The sequence below is a fragment of the Lipophrys pholis genome (assembly GCF_963383615.2).
Source record: "Lipophrys pholis genome assembly, chromosome: 22".
Taxonomy (NCBI): Eukaryota; Metazoa; Chordata; class Actinopteri; order Blenniiformes; family Blenniidae; genus Lipophrys; species Lipophrys pholis.
In genome coordinates this window covers 17415407-17438584 of record NC_137644.1, presented here as the reverse complement: position 1 = coordinate 17438584, position 23178 = coordinate 17415407, and the positions used below count along the sequence as shown (strand labels likewise).

Sequence of the window (23178 nt, the reverse complement as noted above, 5' to 3'; positions counted from 1 at the left end):
TGCTCGTAGATGAACTAAATAATGTGAGTAGAGTGAGAGAGGTTAGTTTTGTTGAGGACTGATGTTCTTTGTTCTGTTCTTTTATAAAAAATTTAAAAAAGCATTATAAACACATTGTTTTTTTTCCATCTTTTGTGAGGACATTTCAGCCTATCTCTACAGATAAACTCAAATGTCAGACATTCTCCATCTTCTTCAGTCATGTTTTCTTTTTATCTTTCCCACTTTCCACTCATAAACTAACTGGTGTGAATGAAATAGAACATGAATGATGGGAAAAGGGTTTGTCCACTTTATTGTCCTAAGGTGTCATAGCAAAACAAAAATATTCTTGGTAATAAAACAAAACAAAAAAACAAAACATAAGCAATGGAAGTAGACTTGACTCATCTCACTGAAAATGGCCATCGAGCAAATGTACTCGGGGCTACACATGCTTCCACCTCACGCATTACGCCAACAATTTTCAAGTTGATTGGCTATTAAACTCTCTGTTTCTGTCGAGTCAGCCGTCCCCGTCCTGTTTTCAGGTACCGATCGGCCTTTGTTTGCCTGCGGAGCCTCACTGAGCTCCGCCGGCGGTGTCGAACATCTTCTTCCGGCCCTCCATGCCTGACATGGCCTCCACGTTCTTACGCCAGTCGCCCACTTCAGTAGTAAGGACCTGCGGGTGAAAGGAGTTTGAAATATTCAACACAGAGGATTTTGCCTGAATGCTGTCGACTCTGAAAGGATCCGCTTGTCGAGTACAGGTACCTTGTCCTGTTTGACGTCCTCCTTCTTCACAGACTTGAGGTTGGCTCTGAGGTCCATTGAGCCCTTGTGTTTGGAGCCCAGGAGAGCTCTCATCATCTCATCGGCCGACACCCTCACCTTCCTCAGCGCTGGCTTCTTGAACTTGCCCCCGAGATCCTGCACCTTCAGTTTGAGCTCATGGATCTGAGATTGCGTCGTAGAAAATACGAGGAGCAATAGAAAAAACTTCATGATGCTTTCCTGAGACTGTTTGACCAGTGGATCTAACGATAAGCAAGTGGTTCACTCACGACTTTAAGGGTGTCGTTCTAGAGGTGCAACACTTCGACTTACATCTTTGTTGTGTTTGCCCACTTTGTATTCGCAATCATATCTCTCCTCATCCACGACCTCTGCTTTTTCATAGAGCTCCTTGCAGAGAGTCTGAAATATACAGATTTCTGGTTGGGTTTTTTTATTCAATCCAACCGTCCTTGAGGCGCATTTTGATTGAAGGCAGGGTGATTAGGGCGATTTATTGCTCTTACTTGTAACTCCTGCATTGACAACCCCGACATCTGCAACGGGGGCAGCTTCTCTCCGAGGTAGCGCACCTTCTCCTCCTCCCGGTCCTGCCTCTCCCGCTCCAGATCCTCGCAGGCTCTCGTGAGGAGAAGCATCTAAATGTGCCAAAAGTTCAGGAAAAGACATGGGGAAGGGACGTTTTCAATCACAAGCCAAGGTGGGGCAAGTTAGAATATATAGTATTATTCAAGCCAAAGACAATGTAAGTGTTTAATTAATAACTGCTATTTGTAATTACTGCGCTCCACTGTTTGGGTGAGAATAGCAAATACTAGTGGAATAACATTAAACAGGATGAAAAAATTTGTCTCGAGATGTTCCGATTGAAAATAAGTTATTCATTAAAGAAAATACAACAAAATGTGAAAGTTTTCAACTAATCAAGGATTTTTATTGTCGTATCTTTACACGTTTTATATGTCCTGCTACAAAAATGTGTTCTGGAGGCCTGGTCGACTCCAAAAATGTAAATAGTAAGAATGAAATAGGATAAGATAGAAGTAAAAATAGAATAGAGAATTTAAAATAGGTACAATAGAAACAACATACACTTTATATATTTTTCAGAAGCTACTTGTATATTTAGGCACTAAAACAATCTGAATTAAGCTTGAATTAAAACCACATTGAGGCTTTAAAGGCACGAATAAATTCATAAGAATACATAAAAAAATTTACTGAAACGACAACATGTTGTACACTAACTCCATGTCAATATTCAGAAAAAGATTTAAATATATATTCCTGCATGTATGGTGTACTTCTTGACGCATGAAAATTGTATAATTAATATTATATTATACAGGGATTTCCCACCACAACTACAAGTGGGTACTGTGGTTGCCAGGTTTGCAAGTGTAACAAAGGTGTATTAGAACTAAATGTATTTTAATTATATTGTCTGTTAAATAGTGTCCTATTTGAACATTATTAGGTTGTGGCAAACGAAACCAAAAAACAAAAAATCAACTCACTTTGAGGGAGAGCTTGCGAGAAGCTGTAATCTTCGACTTCGGCTGTTAAAGAAAGAAACATGTCAGAACCAAAGATTTTTTTTTTTTTTCAGGCATAGTAATATCTACTGGGATTCATAAGGTTTGTAAAATGAGTTGTATCTCTAAGTGAACACGGAAAAGTTTACAGACTTATGTCAACGCTTTTACCGGTAAATCCCTCTTGCATGTCCCTACATGGAAAACCAGCGTAACTATCAGCTGTTCCTCGCACAGTAAGTTTCTGAGGATAAAGCGGTGAGTGTCAGACTCCACACCACTCACTGCAGCTGCATGTACAAAGATAATGCTTTATTATTAGGAGGAACTGGAGGGGAGAGTGCTCGGGGATGCTGATAACAGTTCTGAACGATAACCACTGCCAGATCTTTGCCATGTGCGTAAGGACAGTGTGTCCCCTCTCTCCATGCATGTGGGCTGTGGATTAGCACTGTGGAATATAACTGGCTCACCTTATCCCCTTTGGGATTCATCGCTGCGGATCTGTCGAGCTCCTGGAACAGTGAACAGGGGTAAATGAAGCCGATGATGCTATGTGGATAATCACATTTAGTCTCACACATTTATAACTTTGCTTGACTCAAAAAAAAAACAACAACAAAAGGATTAAAGACAAAATGTGAACAAGCCACCAACAATCAGATATGAAGAATGAGGAAATATCTTACCTCACCTCAACTGAAAGTGTAAAGACAAGAGCGAAAGGTGTGTGTGTGTGTTAGTCAGCGTTTGTGATAATGAGTCATTATAACTGAACTACTGTGTAATTTGATCCAAAAGGGGGATTTGGACGACTCAACATCCTTTGACAGGGGGCTTAAAGCAAGGACACGACAGGAACTATTTTCCCCTGCGACCGTCAGCATAGGCAGACTCTTTTGCAGTATGAGCTCAACAGATTTATCAACAGATTACATCAACTACAAAAAGTCTACAGACAATTCAGGCGGCAGCAGCTGCAAGTAAACCAGGCCCATCACACCTTCCTATGACTTTAAATGTGTTCAAACTACCAACTTCAGCCAGTAAAACCTTGGTTGAACACTGTCTCATGGTCGATTGTAATGATTTCTATAAGCAGCTTTGTAAAAAGATTACTAGATATGGAAATATGTGTTAAATTACACACAAAAACACAATTACAATCTATGTTGAAAGCTTGAAAAAATTGTTCCTATTTACCTGGGAACTACCTGGGAATGGCTGTCCTCAGAGATGTGGCGAGTCAGACAGTGGCTGCTGAAGACAATGAGCAGCTTTTATGAGAGGAGGGTGGCGGGTGGACAGCAGATATAACGTCTGGTCCCAGGAATGCGCTGGCCGGAGACCAAGCATGAAATATCACCTCCCCCGACACTGTGACAACAGCAGGAAAGTGTAATAATAAATCATGAGCCTTCACCTTAATGGTATTGTCTTCATAATGCAGTATCGGGTCATGAACTGATCTTATTGTTTGTAAAAAAATATATATATATATTAGACAATTTTATATAATCACCTGGATGTTTTCTCAATGAAAATTAAAAATGAAATTAATATGCGTTCATGTTGTAAAAAATACAACAAAAATGATGCAATATATAAAAGTCATTCAATATTTTGATTATATTCTACAAGAATGGTGTAAAAATGCTAAAATGCTACATTAATGTATCTCAGTTAAGATACAAAACATGTAATATCCAAAGAAAACAATTACAAATTAATTCCCATTATGGTTTGCTTTGTTTAGTTTAGGTTAATGCGACACAAAAGAATGTATATTCTCAAATACACGTCTTCATTCTTCTTGTGTTTCTCTTTGGACTGAAACCACAACTGGGACCCTTGTTCCTTCTAAACTGCTGTAAAACAAACATGTAATCTAAGTAAATACATCCACGGGTTAGACTTACACACAGCCCATTCTGTGAGTAATAACGATGCGGCCGGGCCTCATGGAAAAGCCCACTATCATATTCTAAGAATAGGTCGGGTCATTTCTCATAATAGACCGCTTTAATCCGTGGTAACTCTGTCAGCGTGCAAGAAAAGATTCACCTCTATTACCTTTTGTATTTTTTTTTTTTCATGAATCTTTCTTCTTTGAAGAAATGTAATGGCTTGTGGCGCTCAGGTTTTTCATATCAGGACATAATTCTGGTTAAATACCAGGACTTAACTTCTTTGACCTTCACACTTTTCTACACGTTCATTGGGATTCATGTGTATAATTACTTGTGCGATTGTGACTGTAAAGTAATAAAAGTTTCTCTGAGTTTAACGTCGGAGCGTAAGGATGAGAAGAATGAAGAATAATTTAAATGTTTATTACTGTGAAAATGTGTAACTATATTCAGATTGCACATCAACTGGAAAACTGTCAAATGTAAAGATCAAGCCGTATTGAATCCTTATCATTTATCTTTTCTTTTTTTTTAGAGGTGAAAAGAGAAAGATAATATCACTTAAATATTTGCTCTTATGTGCATGTGCATTGCTGAGAGTTTAGCAACTAAAAAGTTGGACAAACAATAAAGTCATCACATTCATATGTCAGTTATATAGAAATAAAATCAGGCATATTCAACATTTGTTTTCGTCTTCATCAAACCAATGCAGTGTATATCGTTGTGTATGCAGTTTCTGTGGTTTCATTCACTAAATTTAACTTTCATTTATAATATTTTCTGGTCATTAACAGTCTGTTTTTGTAGAAACAATTGTAAAGTGTATATTTTCTCTCCATCTCAGTTTTATACATCCTCGTTTTTCCTCTTTATCACAGGAAGTTTAGGCTTTACCGCATCTTAATATTTGAAAAATCCCATACACAATCACCTCGCATAGATATTTTTACCCAGACAATCTTAGTTTAATTAATGTATATATTAAAAAGAAAAAAAGCAGGGTGCCCATAGCACTACCCTGCAGAACTCCACACTGTTCAGCTGATTTGGTCTGTCATTGTTAATAGTTTATTTCCACACACTGATAAATCTGAGCTAACATCAGATTTGTATGCTGCTTTATCATAGCCTTCCACAGTTCTTGGTATTCCATAATTGTGCCTTGCTTTTGCCTATTAAGCTGCTCTTGACTTCCCTCCGACCTTCTGAACCCAGTAACATCTTTGTCCTCTTTCATTTACAAGTCCGCCTTGTCTTCACGTCTGCTGTCAACAAATACTTGGCGTGACTTTATAAAGATTTCAAAGCACGAGTGCTAATCTTGACCGGAGCGCTGACACTTCTTGCAAATCACTTAACCCTGAAGCATCGAGTTTCTAATCTTTCCAGTGGCTTATACCGGAATAAAGCTGATGCAAGCGCTAAGATGTTTTTGGTAAACAGAGTATTAGCCGCAAGGACGTCTTTTGCAGGAGGCACACGACGCGTCGAGGAGTCAATGCTGAACCTGCGCGCTCATGAGTTGTTAAGACTTCTCGGAGATTAGGAATAATAATGAAATGAATGGGGAGATTTACTTGGGACAAGACGAGCATGTGAAATGTAGACTGATTTCTATCTATCCAGCCACTCATCTACGGCAACCGCTTCATGGAGACTCAGGTTGCGGGGGGGGGGGGGGGGGGGGTTGGACCTGCCAACCATAGATGACCGTGACGGTCTATCTTAAATAGTGATTATTTCCAGTTTTCTCTTTGTCCTTGTGTCATGTCCCTAAATACGGTGTGTGATGGGAAGAAGTTCATAAATTTGAGGTTTGTTCCCACTTGAGTTAATCCAAAACTATACAAAATTGAGATTTAAACAATTGACTCTACATAGATATTTAAAAGTGTCATATTATCCAGCTTTTCACATGGTCTCATTGGTCCAAAAATGTTGTATTCAAAGTTTATTGCACCATATCCAGCTTTTGAATATCGGATCATAGGAGCTGCATTCAGAATCTGCTGTGTCTGTGTGAGCTGGACTGGCTCCGCCCACACATGCCCATATTGGGAAGAGGAAGAAGTACTTCCTCTCGTGGTGCCATGTGCCAGAGCAGGGCTGCCTACCTGTGGGAGGAGCCAAAGGAGGGCCTTCCTTGATTGGGATTGGCTAAACCCCCGATGACCCTATATAGGGTTTGATTTCTGATTGGCTGGTTGGAGCAACACACTAAAAAATCTATTCAATAAGCAATAATATACATGAGTTGGATGTAAACTATACTTCCTTCCAGGAACATTGATGCAGCAGTTTGTAGCTTCACCTCACAGCGAGCAGGTCCGAGTTGGGCTTCATGAGCATTTCTGTGTGATGTTTGCATGTTCTCCCTCTGGGTCCTCCAGCTTCCTCCCACGGTGGGAATGTTAGTGGTGCCATCTGCTCTCAGTCTGATGATCCTGAGTTAGATTTAGCAATACAGAAGATGGATGAAGTGAAATGCAAAGTGCAGCATAAGAGAACTTAAACAAACAAAACTCACCCAGATAACCCACCGATCCATTTACTGTGAATTCACGATCTTAGTAAGATATCCAGACATGATACAACTGATTTAAGCCGAGAGATCAATCACACGGCAGTAAAAGCAACCTCGCCGCTAACAAAGACGCATTTGCACAAATCCAAAACGTAACTTATGAAAGCATGCGTTCTGAAATCTGCAAAATTCTACAATTGTAGGACTTTGTTTTTGGACATTTTTCTGTTCTTTCACCCATGAGCATCAATGAAATTGACACATCTTTACATATGAACATTCTTTAATCTTGTATTGGTGCAGCAGGTTTAAAAAATTTTTTTAAAAATGCCATGAATGTGATTCAGCAGCAGCAAAAAGAGAGGCGACACATCCACCAGCAATGAGAGACAATAAGAGGATTGAAGACGGGGGGAGGGGGCAACAAATGTTCTGTCATCATTTTTTTGTCTGTGATCCTCAGCAGGTGGTTGTGCTATTTTTGATGCAACCCAACTCCCGTCTGCCTCCACATAGACCTATACTCCTAAAAAAAAAAATAAGAATAGTAATAGCTCTGTGTTGGGAAGCTGCTGTGATAAACCTTCTTCTGGCCGATACTTTCACTAATGTGTGATGGAGGAAAAATACCAGGAATTTTCTGGTAGAAAAAAAGAGTTTTGTGTGGTTTTCAGTGGTTTTAGTTTATTCCCACCTCCTATATGGAGGTTTATTTGTTTTGTCAGTTGTCTGCAATACAATCCACCTGAAAGCGAGTCGTGGCGCGACCAGTTAAGCTGGGAGGTAGACTTTGAAGTCTGCATTGTCATTTCAAACTGCTTTGTTCCGTTCGTGACCCAAACAAAGTTCAAGCCTATTCATGTAGGTAAAAATAGACTTGTTGAGCTCTGGGTATAAATTGTACAATGATTTAGGGGCAACAGTACATGTCCTGACACAGATCTTGTATTTGTGTATAAACAGCCTCCCTGAAATTAGATTCTGTTTTCATTTCAAGTCTTTATTTTTTAAATAATTTCCAATTAATTCAAAACATATTTAAGTTGTTTCCGCCTGTTTTAAGTTCTTTCTATTGGCATCTGTCTTTTACCTCTGCCTTATTTGTTTTTTGTTGAAGCAGGAGTCTTTAAGCCACACACACTGAATGTAAATGACATTTTTTTTGTTTGTTTTTGTTTTAAACAGCTTCCTCTATTCCAGTCTTGATCTTGAGCGTGAAGGATCTGTGATCCCGTGACACAGTTGTGAAGGAGGACTTGAAATATTCTAAAAAACTGTTTTCATTATTTAAAATCACCATCAGAATTTTTATTTAAATTTTTTTTCCACCATTGGGTTCTTCTGCTCCCCGGCCTGCTTGCCCTGCACATTTTTGGGAGGTTGTACAGGACTCCATAGTAGCACCTTTGTTTGGACACTGGGCACCGAGAACAGCTGACGCATGACTTCAGCCAAGTGGCCTGCGATGGCACCCCTCCGCCTGCCGCCCCAACCTTGACTCTGCCCTACAAGATTCCCACCAGGGTGCAACGGGCGCCCCGAGCAGCCCACATTTCTCAGCTAACTCCCGCTTTAATCAGCCAGAAGACGCTCCTTTGCAAAGATGAACGGCACCAACAAACTCTTTGTCTTTTGACCGAATTTACAAGTGTTTGGCTCGTTGGATATGCTGTATTTATGTGAAATACTAAAGTTATCCGGTTTTTTTTTTGTAGTAAAGTTCATCCATCTTTACATTTTCTATACAGTTTTATTTTTCCTACTTCTGGTTGCAGGGCTTTAAAGCTGATATCAGTTGATCACAAGGCAAATTCTCACATTCAATACGACAGTCAACTTCCAGTCAAAAGTGGAGAACATGCAAACTCCACTAAAAAAGGCCACAGAGTCCAGAGTCAAAGTAGATAAAGTCTCACTGGGGGGTGAGAATGTTCACTATTATACCAGCATGCACCATTTACTAAAAGTAAAAAAAAATACAGAAGTATTTCCATAAAGTAGGCTGATATTCCAAGCTAAGTTAATGCATTCATTATGTTATGGATATGGCAGATTGTGAAATTAATAAACAAATAACATAATATAGTAAAAGCTGCATTCTTTCGGACTGCTTATTTCTGTATTGTTAATTATATATACACTATGAAATGAGTATCTCATTTTACATTTTATTATATAACAAAGAAATGCATGCATTTTATTCTAATCCATTCTATTATTTGGAATGTCATTTATTATAGAGTAAGATGCAGCACTTATATTATTCTTTCTTTATATGATACATCATTTATCACAGTTTTCACGCGTTCATCCCGACGAAACATTCTGCTTGTTTCAGTGTCACACAATACTGTTTGCCTCGCCTCGTGTGCTCTTATAGGCAAATAAAACACAACACTGAGGATACAGACTCCTTCACAGACAAAGGCACATCCAGAAAAAGAAAAAGAAAAAAAGGAAAACTGCACAGCTGACCGCCAACATAAGAAGTTCAAGAATCTAAAGAGGCCTTCCACCCACACATGGGATTTATTTTAGAGGAGATAAAGCAGCCAAAGAAATAAAGCCCTAATGAGGTCAGCAAAGCTGCTTCACCAAATCTGAATGAGGTAGAAGAAAAGGAGAAAACAATGCAGGGTTTAAAAAAAAAAAAAAAGGATATTTAAAATCAATAAAAAATTAGCAAAATAAAAACCAACCGGCACCCTGAGGAGTATCTGATGAGTATTTTTGGATTAAAGAGAGATCCTGAAGTGGCTTCAGTTAGGGTGTGGCGATGAAAGCCTCCATTCAGCGATGCAGACAATGCCCAGCAGGGGGCGACAGCAGCTCACACGAGGAGTCTCAGCGGGGAGCCAAAGGAGATTCTGAGCTCTGCAGCAGCCTGTGACAAGTCAGCGGGAGTAAACCCAAGAACCCACAGCAGCACTGTCAAAATAATAACTACCGGCACAATCTAAACGATTCAGATTAACGAACCAGATTACATTTTGTGCAATATAACCCTGTGTTAAATTTAAAAAAATAAAAAATTCCAGTTTGATGTGTTGGTTTGATGTTGTGTTTGGTACTCTTTAAACAAAATGCAGATAAAAAAATAAAATAATTTTAAATGATAAAAAAATTGGACCTGGTCGATATTTGAACAGACACACGTTCTCATATCTTTAGACAATTTCGTCCCCAGTTCGCCTCAAACAGCGAATCTTTGACTGTGGAAGCAAACCCAAACACACACACAGTGGATATGTGCACAGAAAGGCCCATCCTGGACTTAACCCCACAACCTTTTACAGCTATAGAGTGTACATCAGTACACAACTGTGTCATTAATTCAATTCAATTCAACTTTATTTATATAGCACCAAATACAACACCGTCGTCTCAAGGTGCTTTTAACAATGAAAAGGTTTAATCTTTACAAAGGTTTAATCATAAGCAGGAACAACTTCTGCAAATATCCATTGTTTTTCTTATCAGTTACTTTAGTTTAGTTCAGGATAGTTTAGTGTGTGTGTGTGTGTGTGTGTGTGTGTGTGTGTGTGTGTGTGTGTGTGTGTGTGTGTGTGTGTGTTGTGCCTCTACTTTTATATTTTTTAACAGTTTTTATTTGTATGTTTTTATTGACAGGTTTTATGATGCACAGATGGCACTTAGTTGTCACTTTTAAAGCTTGTTGTTCTTGTGACAACGACAATAAAAACTCTATTTTATTCTATTTCAAAAGGACCAAGTTCCCCACAAACAAGTTACATATAATTTGATTTGTTTCTTTCCTATAATAGAAGAAGGATAAGAAGGCAATGAGATACTTTATGTTCGAGTTTGGAGACAGTCTGGTACATTATATTTATACTCGGCAAGCCTCCGAAGAAAAAAAGTATTCTGAGAATTACAATCGTGAAACAACAATCTGTAACTTTTCTGGAGTGGATTGGAACTCTGTGTCCTCCATTGTGATTTTGCTGTAATATCCTGATTTGAAAATGACTTGGATGAACAGAAAATACAATCAAACACTGAACTGGTTTGATTTGATCTCAGAGCAGCTTGGCGCGCGTGAGCTCAGTATTATTGTGACAGTGTGTTTCCGGCTTCCCCTGCGCGCTTTCCGCGCACTTGACGCGCCTGCAGTCGCACAAGAAGCACTTTGTCTCGGCGGAGGGGGGTGTTGACAGGAGAAAGATGATGGGGGAGGTGGAGGGAGGCTGAATTGGACTGACTGGCCCGGTTCACTTCTTCCACCGTAGAGCCTGAGAGGACAACCCCGGGCAAGAATAAAAGAAAGAAAGAAAGAAAGGAGACCTCGGTGGTCCGGATCAGAGTGGGGATTTCTTTTACGCACACAAGGGCACCCCCCCTTTTTTTTGTTTTTTGTTTTTTTTTCTTTCTGGGGGGAGGACTGTGATGCGGCGGGACACCGGGCGTGTAGGGAGCCCGCATGATCCCCCCCGATTCCTCACACCGTGATGATGGTAGTGATGCGCCGCGGCCGGAGCGGCGGATTCCTGCAGAGCCCGACACACTGCACCACGGAGCCGCAGCCCAGCGCGAGCCGCTGCGGAGATAGACGCGTCTGCCTCTCTCTCCATCCGAGGGCAAAACCGGATTCCCAGCCCGATGCGTGAGCAAAACAAGCGGGTAGCCGACCACCTCCATTCATAGCCTACCTCCTCCGCCTCCACCGCCACCTCCACCTCTGCTGCGGGATGCGACGGCGCTCCGCCGCTGAACCGAGCCTGCGCTTCACTCCAGCGGGTCCCATGCGTGCGCGCCGGGTGTTTTGAGACGAGAGAGAGAAAGAGAGACAAGGGGGGTTGGGAAAGATGTTGGTGCGATGTTACCGGGCCAAGCTGTCGGTGTGGGCCGCCCTGTGCGTGCTGGTGCTCTGCTGGTTCTACGTGTTCCCGGTGTACCGACTCCCCCGGGATAAAGACATAGTGGAAGAGGTGCTGAGGCAGGGGGAGGCATGGCGGAAGAACCAGACGGGAATCGACCTGTACAGGTCAGACTCTAGACTCGGATTTCTGCCCATTGATTGAAAACACCGCCTCCCCAATGTGAATGCTCCTTCAGCTCTCCAAACTGGGCTCAGTGGTTGAAAAAGAAACGACAGGATCTTTCCAAAAGATGTCGTTTTTGAACCATGTGTCCACTTTTGAGCACGCCGATTGGAAATTGTTGCCCTGTTTATTGCTTTTAATAGGGAAAATTGTCACCCTGGGCCTTCGACCTCCTTTGTCCATATGCTGAAGGGATCAAAGTGGAGACAAAGTCTTAATAATGAGATTGTAATTCATACTCAGCGGGGGGGGGGGGGGGGGGACACTGTTAATCGCATAATCTGGTATTAAGAGCCACAACTGTGGCTGTGATTCAGGAAAGTGTTTTTAAACGTCACATATCTAGAACTAAAAAAGACTTTCTCTCGTGCCAGAAACACTGTTTCATTTGTGTTGTTTTTCAAAGCTAAAGGACCTCAACAGAGCACATCGCTGACACTGTGGCTGTCTTAGTTAAATCTCACTCAGTAGAGAATGTGACGATTCTCTGGGGCAAAGCCGATTAGGATAATCTGAGAAAGTGACACCTGCAGAGCAGCAGGCAGGGCACTCCTACCCGAGGCTGCCATGCTCACTTCGGAGATGGTGTTTCTTGAGGTTCCCTATCCTAAAGCGCTGAGAAACCGTTGCTGGAACAATACAAATCAGGAAGCGAAAGAAAAAAATCCCAATTTAGAATTTTTTTTTTTTCGAATTTCAGTCAAATGTGAATCAGAAGCACTCAAAATGTTTGGCACACAGTGGCTCTTTGTCTTTTTTATTGCTCACGACAACTCAGGGAAAATGAAATTAGGCAATCTCTAATGCCTGCCATTTATCAGAATCCCAGCTGCCCCATTGAGTGTAATTTGTGTTATATCTTCCAGAGATCACCAGAAACCACAGCTCTATTATTTAACTTTCTCTACACAGGAAGCTGCTGAAAGACTGCTGCGATCCCAGGCGCATGTTTGCAGTGACCAAGGAGAATTCCCCAATGGGCAAGGTCCTGTGGTACGACGGCGAGTTCTACCACTCGCACACAGTCAACAACGAGACGTACTCGCTCTTTGTACAGGTACACAACCTCGCAGACCCGTGATTGAAGAGGTGTCAGTCACCACTTTGTGCTTTCTGCATTACACTGAGAGCCTCAATTTTGGTTCTCCTCCTCCCATTGAGGGAGCCACAAGCTTTATTTTGGGAAAATCCCCTCCCGGGAAGGCACATGACTTTGGATCAATTGTTCTTGAGGGAGGAGAGAAAGGCGTAACTATGACCATCATCTGGTCATAGTTATGACCTGTCTCTCCAGCTCTGTGCATTACAACACTGTTGCAGGGACTGTGCGGTTTTAAGTGGTGGTGTTTGGGGGGTTCCTGTCGATCTGTAATGGAGGGAGGGTGGGAGGAGGGCAGGGGAGAGGATGCAGCAGAGGAGAAGGACATCCTCGGAGGGGGTGGGGGATTACTGGTATGGGGAGATGATTCAATATTAGGATGTAGAAGTGTGTGAGGGGAGGAGGATTTTTACAGGAAAGGGACATCTTAGAGATGCTGCACACATCAGTGAGGTGCCACATTGAAAACTTCCCAGGAAATCACCCTGATATATAACGACCGGGTTTCTCGGAAGACTGATTATCAATAGCGATAGTTACATGTGCAGACGAGGACAGATATGACATTTTTTTTACTGTTTGTGTATATACGTCCTTATAAATCATCCTGTGTTTACTGCTCCAGAGGCACTGCTGTGTTTCCTCCACTTAGGAAAGACGTGTCCAAGCTTTGGGCAGTGACTAGACGAGGGTATGTTGCCAAGTCGCTTCCCCTTTCCTTCCCATGTCAAGCCTGTACGAATTCAGAAATGGACCTGGAGTGTGTATTAATGCCTGTGTGTGTGTGCCCCTCTGCACCCAGATAAGGACTGCAATTCTATTTTTACATGGAACCATGTGTGTGAGTGTGTGTGTGTTGGGCTTGTGAGTGAGTGTGTGTGTGTGTGTGTGCATCTGGATGAGGGTGTTTCTATGTGTTTGTGCCTGGAAACAGGACAAAATGAGAAACTCGAGGGGGGGCAAGTGCTGTTGCTGTGGTTTTTGTATCTAAGGGCAGCAGATCTCAATAATAAGCGAGACTTGAAATCCTCTCGCTGAGACTGTAGACCTGCAAGTCTTAATATCTCGCTGGGTAAAATGTGATGAATATCTGACCCTAATTTGCAGGCGTGAGCGGTGCATGTTCATTCATGATGGGTGGGGGGAGGTGAGGGTGAATAAATGGGAATATGAAGAGAGAGAGAGAGAGGCCGGGCGATTGTGCTGTTTGTGTGTGTGCATGAATAGATTCGACCCAGGCTTTATTCAACAGTTTTAGTTTTTTTTAGATGTATTGCGCAATTTGCATCCATTCCTATTAACGCTGATGCTCACAAATCACAAGACTCTTGTTCCTCTGGATTAAATCTGACCAGACTTAATTTCAGTGAAATGCAGTTATTTTCATTATTAATCATATGTTGGGCTGTTTAAACTGTTGAGTCTCATTTAACGCCAGACATCTCAAACAATCCAGTTCACATAATTATAAGTTGCATTTGCATTGACAGCATGAGAGGTAGTTTACAATCACATTTTGAATCACAATGTACACAGTTAAGACGACAACAACAACAAAAACATCAACCACTGGTAACTTCTGGCAGCCTGAGATTTATATTACATTGATGTTTGGATAAGCTTCCATTTTTTAGTTTAATCAGCAATATCACAGCAAATAGGAATTAGTTTCAACAGAACCATTATAAACTATTTTGGAATTTTTTTAATGGTATAAATGCAAATTTAAAGTTCTTGTAGTCGCATTTAGTCACTTAAAATATGAAATTTTGCATGAATGGACTTTGTTTATTGTGTCAAAAAAAAAAAAAAAAGGGTGGAAATGGTGTAAAAAGACATAAATAGCCTAACCCTAACTTTTTTTTTGTAGATCTTGACAAATTAAGGATCACTTCAGGTATCTTAAACCACTTTAAGCTCATCCTCCATTGCAAGATGAATTAAAAAAACATCAGTAAAACTACAGGATTGCAGGGACCTGGAATCAGTCCCCACTTGTTCTAAAAAAACCAGCCTAGAATACATCTTTTTGGGTTGTTGGACGATGCTGAAATACACAAAAATCGCCCTACAAACAGGAAAAAAATAGAAAGGCTCTCTAGCTCGGGACATCATATAGAAACCTTCATGCTGTAAAGCCAGACTGCTAACCACTCCACCACAATCGTAATGAACAACAAATCTAAATGTGTTCTATGCAGCTAAAAACCACAAAGTCTGTATGATTGAGGTTCCCCGACTCTTTTTATACAGTATTTATCCAACTCTAAAAGCTTTCTTGTTTAATATCTGTTGTAAAAATGCCAGAAAACTGAAGCTTTTATGCCTCGTGCTCCGTTCCCATGTCGGCGGTAGTTATTACTCTCCGTCTCTGACTCCAGTGCATCACCATGTCCAAGGTTATGGCACCACTCCGCTGCATCGTGCCGCCGTGAGCTTGTGCGAGCCTCCATCTGCTGCTTGCACGGCATATTTTTAGTCGCGCCGTTGCGCCACCCCTGCAAGCCTATATTGTGAGCGGCTCTGTGTTTCCCAGAGGGAAGGTAACTGGTAGTTATGGAGGGGGATGGATGTCTTCTCAACTACCAGTGCTGTGATTGCAGGTCTGTCTGTAGACACAGACAGCCAAGTACACTACAGCAAGCTGGCATCAGCTCCCCCATCCTGAGCATGTGCCAGGGAATGTGCCAATTAGGGTTTTGAGAGTTAATTGTTGGTTACTTCAATGGCCGAAACAGAGCATGTATACATGCAGCACGCTGAACTGAACAAAGAGATCCAGACAAAGTCGTCCCCAATGATAATCGACAATTTTTCTGCTGTTGTAAGTTATTTGCAATCCTCCATCTTTAACTACTTCTGTCATTTTATTTAATTGAACATTATTGGCAGGCTTACTTTGTGACTAGCTGACAAACTCCACCACACATTCACCTCCTGGTAGTAGTTGGACCTGGTGTGTCACTGTAATAAGTGTCCTCCCCTCCTTTCAAATTTGAACCCAACTCTCTGGTTCCCCTCCGTTGCTTGATGGGGCTGTTAGCAGGGCATTGCCCCCTGACTCAACCTACTGTCACGGTCCAAAAGAGACCCCCGAGGCAGAGACGTTTGTGTGTGTGAGTGTGTGTGTGTGTGTGTGTGTGGTTTTAAGTGTGTGCCCTCCAAGAGGCATAATGAGCACTATTGTTTCCGCCGTCTTAATCCATACCCACGACTTCAATGGCCAGAAGGGAGGACATGTTTCGCCTTTTTGTCTCGAGACATTTGATTTGCCAGTGTCTCCATCGGCAGCCTCTCCACTGTTCTGAGCACGTCTTTAATTCAGATGATGATCAGACAGCGGTGATTCACTCCCAAAGCTGCAGGTAGTGAGTCAGTGGGTTGCTGTTGCTGACAGAAAATGTCTTACTTGCTATAAAACCTGCATGATCTCATATTCAGTCGGCTGTGATTTTTGAGCACTGCGCTGCAATGAAGAGTGACGGAACAGCAAAATGAACAAGTGGCAGAGAAACACAAAGCAATGGAAACGGAGAACAAGATAAGATAAGACAGGACAAGACTTTTTTTAATCCCACATGGGGAAATTCAGTAAATTCAGAAAATTATTTAATGACACATGTGTTGTATCTGTCATTAAAATTAAATAGTAACCAGTCAGAATAGATGGTAATCTGCAATGTAAATTGGTGAAAATACCCTTCATTAGTCTTTAAAACAAAGAAAAAAAAAATGTTAACACGGCACATATTTAGGAAATGGGAAGAGATTAATTTTCCCATATTTCTTTCTTGGTATAAATACTGCATGCAATTAGCTTACAGTTTACTATCACTGATTATTTTACAGGCAACATTTATTTCTGCTTGGTATTTTTCATTACATCATTCAGCCATATTTATAATAAAGGCTGTGTTTCTGGGTTATGTGCCAGGAGAAGAGTTCGATTCATAAGTTCCAGGTTTTGGTATAATACAGTGTGACATGTGCGTCTGCCTCTAATGTGTATTTTGAGTCAAGAAGAAATGATTATTTGTTTCTAGTTTCTTTCCCATCTGTGTGCACGCTCACAAACCTGCCATGTTCCCTTCTGTCCAGGACAACCCTCTGCAGCTGCCCCTGAAGAAGTGTGCCGTGGTGGGCAACGGGGGAATCCTCAGACACAGCAAGTGCGGGCGCGACATTGACCAGGCCGACTTCGTCATGCGGTGAGAAACACGGGGCCTGGGAGTCCGTGGATGTGGTGCATGGGTATAATTGCTTCGTCGCGTCTCCATGTTGGAGTCGGCCGTGCCCAAGAGACCAATCAAACACCACCAGCCGGCAGTGATAATGAGAGCTGGAGAGAAAATGGGTCACAGCGAGGTCAAGAGAGAATCGAGGTTAGGTGTGAATAAATAAAAAGGAATTTTAGGGAGGATGAGTGGAGAAGCATAAAGAACAAAACCCTCTGGCAGGGTATTGAAATCAATTTGCCACAAGGGAATTCAACAGCCTACAAACTATAAGGAACTTTGTGTTTGGTAGATGGTTTGTTGAAGCAATGCTTCTTTTACCATTTCTTTTTTTTTTGCTATTGGAAGCCACGTTTGTAAGAAAAAAAATAATCATTTGTGGGATGAGCAGCAGAGCTAAGTAAGTGGATTGTTCCCATGAAAATGTTTTTAAATCTCTGATAAATGGATATTGTGCATTATTTTGCAGGTCGTTTCAGACGCGAGTTAGCATCGCTAGCACATTAGCCGTTAGTAGCTCATTTCGGTGCTGACTAGCCTGTCGCATAGCAACAACGCTGAGCAAAGCACTGAGCGGAGGGCACACAGATAAACCACTGTCGGAGTCAATGCGCTCACACCGGTGTTTCTGGATACTTACCGAACCAAGATATTAGCTGCGTGGTCCAAAGCGGAGTTCGCGGTGTGCTCGCGGGCAGCTAGCTCACCGAGGACCTCCAGTGTGTCCACAACGGCGTGAATATCGTTCCCAAAATCTAATGGATTAGTCCTTGAATGATGGTAAATCATCCCTGAAGATTTCATGCAATTCGGATCAGTAGTTTTTGGGGATAAATTGGTAAAATACATACATACTTATATACCAAGAAATAAATGCATGCGGACAAAAACATAACTTTCGCACTTGAATGCTTCAGGAAATAGCTGTGAAGAATAACCACTTGTTTTACAGAGACAAAACACAAATTGTTTGCTCAAAATTATGCCAGATGATTGTATGTTAAGGAATTGTCTTGTAGGCTTGGTCGGATGCCACTTAATGGGCCAAACTCAGCCCTCTAACCTGTTGTGGTGTCGTCGTTCCTGCTTCCACGTGTCATCTAAAACCTTTTTAGGTTCACTAGATAGGCGTGAACATGATCACTGCTAATAAAGCTTTCATGAACACATTATCTGTTTGTAGGAAGTCGTGAGATTTTTTTTTTTTTTCCCCCCATGAAGAGTTTCCGATCTCAGGCTTCATTTGATAAATTTCTTCTTTAGTTTATAGCTTTGTTAAAGTTACCTCTGATGCTGAAGGGTTTCTGGGACTTTTTGTGTCTCCATTAATACCGACTTGCCTCGAGCAGAGAGAAAAACCATTACTGTTGGTAATGGGGCCTAAAATTGCTGAGTCACTGTTTGGCAGAAATCTGAAAAAGTGATGACAACACATGTCGCTATCTCAGTGAGGCAGAGCTAACATTAACAGCCGGTTGAGGTTATTTTACTGAAAGTGTTTACACCAAAACAGAAGTTATGCGATAACCGTAAACATAGAGTAACCATGGAGTGGGGTACCCACCATAGAGGCCACAATTCAGGACTTTTGCATTCGGTCCAGTTTGCATGTTTCCTTGATCTTTGGTAGGAAATTGGTGTTCCCAGATCAAATCTATAAAAACCCACTGAGATTATGGTGAGGCGTGTTAAATAATGTTAAACTTATCTTCGTTCAGGAGACACAATAAGCCACATCTGATGTCCAATGGAACAGAGCATCGAAATGATGGCATATTAATTTATAAATCTGGCATTTCAAATTGATTTTCCAGGGTACGTTTTATCTACACACGACCTGATGCTACTTTGTTAGCAACAAATGCATCGTTATCGTGATATTAATATATACGATACACATATCGTGAAAGCCATGATGAATTGTTTCCTTCCACTCTGCAGTCATGCTCGACAAATTCAAAATATCAGAATTTTTGATTGATTGAATGATTGCAATAATTAACGATTAATTTAACAACAAAAAAAACCTGTAATGAAGTGACAACAGTAATTATTTCATACCTGCTGCCCACAGGGCAGGAGATATGACTAGAAACAACAATCAAGTTGCTCCGCTTCTGAAATGCTGCTGGTGGGAACTGCACATAAGATGGGCAACAGAAAGAAAAATGTGACATTAAGACAATGTTATGTAAAACATGTAACGTGTTGAAATATTCATCCCTTAAATATGGGTTAAGATGAATGATTTAAAATATGGCAGTGACCGTAGCGGCCTCAATGAAAGTTGCATAATAGATCGGTCTCTGTTTGTTTCTGCCTCTATTATCATTATTATTTATATTAGCTATCACTGCTATTTGAACAATAACATCTTCTTGACAACTTAAATGCACATTCATCTGTTTCTCCGCTAAACCTCTATAATCAGATCTCATCAGACATTTTTATTACACTTCCTGATTGTTATATTGGCTGATGTAAATCTGTGTGTGTGTGTGTGTGTGTGTGTGTGTGTGTGTGTGTGTGTGTGTGTGTGTGTGTGTGTGTGTGTGTGTGTGTGTGTGTGTGTGTGTGTGTGTGTGTGTGTGTGTGTGTGTGTGTGTGTGTGTGTGTGTGTGTGTGTGTGTGTGTGTGTGTGTGTGTGTGTGTCTGGCCGAGTTTAAATGTAATTCAGCTGGGAAGACTTAGACTCTTTTGCTGAAGACGTGTTTTAAGCTGAGACGGTTGTTGGCGCTGGGTTATTGTAAAGTAATCTTGTAATAAGTATGTTTTTTTTATTTTTAATTACATACAAATTATACGTCCATGTAAATGAATGTACATTTTGTCTTTCAGGTGCAACCTTCCACCACTGTCAAAAGGATATGTGGAGGATGTGGGAACCAGGACACATCTGGTTACAGCCAACCCCAGCATCATAGAGAAAAGGTATTATATGCTGCAATATTTCATATTTTTTGTACTATATTTTGCGAGGAGTCTTATTCTTTTTGCCACTTCTATATTTAGTTAAGTTAAGGTGAATTACCTTTTTCTGTAACTCATCTTTGTTATCCTCTGTGTGCTGCTCCTCTTCTATTAAGCTGCTGGAACCCAAATTTCCCTGACGGAGTCATCCCAAGGGATAAATAAAGCAAAGTCTAAAATCTAAAAAGCCTAATAAACAGACTCCTCTGTTGACTCAGGATTATTAAATAACCAGTAACCAGAGAAATTAGTCCTGCCTCACTGAGCCGTTGTGATTTTATGGTAATGGTATTTGACCTACACATGAAACTCACTTCCTTCATAGATCCACAACAAAAGAAGCAGGAGCAAACTTTTCAAACGAGTCATCAAATCAAATTGATACCCGCACTGTGCTCTCAACATTTGTCCTCGTCTCTTCTGTGTCTCAGGTTTCAGAACCTCCTGTGGTCGAGGAAAGCCTTCGTGGACAGTATGAAGGTCTACGGCTCCAGCTACGTCTACATGCCGGCCTTTTCCATGAAGCCTGGCACCGACCCGTCGCTGCGGGCGTATCACGCCCTGGCGGACACCTCCTCCAACCTCACCATGCTCTTTGCCAATCCCGAGTTCCTGCGAACGGTGGGGAAGTTCTGGAAGGCCCGCAGCGTGCACGCCCGGCGCCTCTCCACGGGGCTCTTCCTGGTCAGCCTGGCCCTGGGGCTGTGCGAGGAGGTGACGGCCTACGGCTTCTGGCCGTTCTCCGTCGACCTGGACGAGAAGCCGGTCAGCCACCATTACTACGACAACATCCTGCCCTACAAGTGGTTCCACGCCATGCCGGAGGAGTTCGTGCAGCTTTGGCACTTGCACAGAAGTGGCACGCTGCGCATGAGGGTGGGACGCTGCCCCCCTCAGGCGGGAGGGAGCTAGAGCGCTCGTGGGGGTGGGCTGGGTACGGGAGGCACACGAAGACGTTGGAGTTTGTCATAATGAAAACTAATGAGTGCGCAGATTTCCTGGGAGAGGATGGTGTGCGCTGCGTCCGTGTCCATGCCCACTGCTCCTGTCCCTCCAGCTAACCCCCCCCCCCCCCCCATTGTCATGAAAATGTCCTCCGCTCAGACCAACAGGCACACACAGCCTAAAATATTCATACATTCCCGAATCCCTGACATATCGCTCCCTTTTGTTTCACGGCCTCTGTGTGTGCGTGCATGTGTGATCTTCAGGAAAAGCATCAGCTGGGACGAACACATGGTTGTGGGTGGAGTTGTAGTGTGTCTGACTGACATATGGGGCAGCTGGACCGACCCCACCCCCCCCCCCCGGGTCTTTGTTAAGACTGAGGGGAATAATAAAATGCACTGAAAGGCTGGCGGGTAACAAGAGAGAGAGAGATAATGGTGTTCTTGTACCTCGTAGCTTGAATAGCAGTGAAATTTCATGGCGAGATAAAAGAGGATGGCTGGCTGGTATGTGCGAGGTTTTTTGTTTTTTTTCTGGTTTTCTTCAACCAAATGCTTGATTGGCATTCTGTGGTGCCAAATAGAGCTTCAGCTCAATGCAGGCGCCATTAGAAAAGTACTACATCCAAGTTGCATTTTAACCCTTCACTGAAAAGGGAAAACGAGTACGCCCATGTCCACGTGCTGGTTTTGGGTTTTTTAATGCTTCTTTTTTTGCCAAATGTGGGTTTTTGTTTTCTTTTTTTCAGGAATAATGTGAATTCTGTGAGCACGCTTTAATCATAAGTGAACATTTGCTGTTTAAAAAAAAAAAAAAAAAAAAAGGCAGCACGTTGCTTTTATTCAACATTTTTCTCATAGGCGACTGCGTCTTCGGTACAATTCATTCCCACGCAGGCTCCTCGGTTCTGACAGAAACAAGCTGATGTCTTTGGAGGGGCTTTTGCTGGAAGACATCTCTTGGAAAACTGTACGATACTCGTCAAGTGCCAAGACGGGAGGGGGGGGGGGTGGGGGGTGGAACAGTGATCCTTTTGATACCGTCCTGCGCTGTTCGTGTGCTTGTTGCACGCTGAAACGGAAATATCAAGACATGTGGTGATGAATACAGACACTGGACTCTTATTTTACAAGGTGGCATTTTGACCATTTTTTTAGCTGTTCATGGAGTTTTAAGGTTAATGCTGAAAACTTTGAGAGCGTAAAATGTGTGATCTATTCTTGCAGTTATTGTTATCACTTTGCGTCGGAGCACGGGAATACCTGAGCCTCTGTCCTGTGCTCCGTTTAGAATTTTTTATTTTTTTTTTGCCTTTATGTTTGCACAAGGGAAAAGTAACTCAACGACACACAGGTGTTGTTTTTGTACTTGCAGGCCTTGCAGATGGAAAATATTGTACTTGATTTGTGATTGTTCTTTCTTAAAACAAAAAAAAAACAATGTTATTTAAGAATGATAAAAAAATGTGACTGTGCCATACTGTCATTACTGCAACAAAGGTTGACTGTGCATGGAAAGTGCATGGAGTGTACCACAATCCTTAAAAATACAATATGTGTCCTCAGGTCTGTGCGCCATGTTTTTCCCAACTTTTTTTTTTTTTTTTTTTTTTCTAGCTTTTATGGTGTAAAAAAGAATTGAAAGCGAATCTTCTTTTTTTTTTTTTTTTTTTTTTTTTTAATTTTGGATCAATTGAACAAAAAGTGTCTCATCAATAACCTATGAAATGACCTCAAAGGGAGTTACACATTGGACCAAATCGTAAAGTGAAATTAATTTAATAGTATCCGGTCCATTAGATTGGAGAATTTAAAAACATCAAAACTATGACCAACGACTTTCTAATGTGATATTTCTTCTTTGCACCTTTATTGTTATTATTATTTGGTCTCTCCTGCCCAGTATTGTGAATGAATGAGACGTATCTTAGAGTGAATTGTAAGTAAGCATGACGATTTTTGAATATGTATGTGCTTTTTGGTACACAGTTTTTTATTCTATTTTCATTATGTTTCCGATCCATGCCCTCCATTCATCGGAGAGATGCCGAGGTTTTCTCGTGGAAAGGGAGTTAGGAACGCTAGTTAGAAACCGACCAGTTGGTCTCTAGATGT

At 41.6% G+C, this 23178-nt stretch overlaps 2 protein-coding genes across 4 annotated transcripts; one reads left to right on the top strand and one right to left on the bottom strand.

Moving 5' to 3' along the window:
* Nucleotides 1-269: 269 nt before the first annotated feature.
* On the bottom strand, nucleotides 270-4184 carry LOC308127494 (troponin I, slow skeletal muscle-like). Of its 3 annotated transcripts, XM_080492580.1 has the most exons (8): nucleotides 3835-4184; nucleotides 3516-3689; nucleotides 2786-2827; nucleotides 2295-2336; nucleotides 1284-1415; nucleotides 1090-1179; nucleotides 757-939; nucleotides 270-664 (listed from the first exon to the last, which is right to left on the bottom strand). In XM_080492580.1, the coding sequence occupies exons 3-8, from the start codon at nucleotides 2804-2806 to the stop codon at nucleotides 563-565; spliced, it is 570 nt and encodes a 189-aa protein (XP_080348706.1). In that variant the 5' UTR covers nucleotides 2807-2827; nucleotides 3516-3689; nucleotides 3835-4184; the 3' UTR covers nucleotides 270-562. The 3 variants fall into 3 exon arrangements, with proteins under 3 accessions (XP_080348706.1, XP_080348708.1, XP_080348707.1); XM_080492582.1 differs by lacking the exon at nucleotides 3835-4184 and having other exon boundaries at nucleotides 2786-2864; nucleotides 3527-3596; XM_080492581.1 differs by lacking the exons at nucleotides 3516-3689; nucleotides 3835-4184 and adding an exon at nucleotides 3002-3513 and having other exon boundaries at nucleotides 2786-2864.
* Nucleotides 4185-10914: 6730 nt separating this feature from the next.
* On the top strand, nucleotides 10915-22486 carry st8sia1 (ST8 alpha-N-acetyl-neuraminide alpha-2,8-sialyltransferase 1). Its single transcript, XM_080491687.1, has 5 exons — nucleotides 10915-11754; nucleotides 12725-12869; nucleotides 17010-17119; nucleotides 19985-20077; nucleotides 20548-22486. The coding sequence occupies exons 1-5, from the start codon at nucleotides 11576-11578 to the stop codon at nucleotides 21026-21028; spliced, it is 1008 nt and encodes a 335-aa protein (XP_080347813.1). The 5' UTR covers nucleotides 10915-11575; the 3' UTR covers nucleotides 21029-22486.
* Nucleotides 22487-23178: the final 692 nt, after the last annotated feature.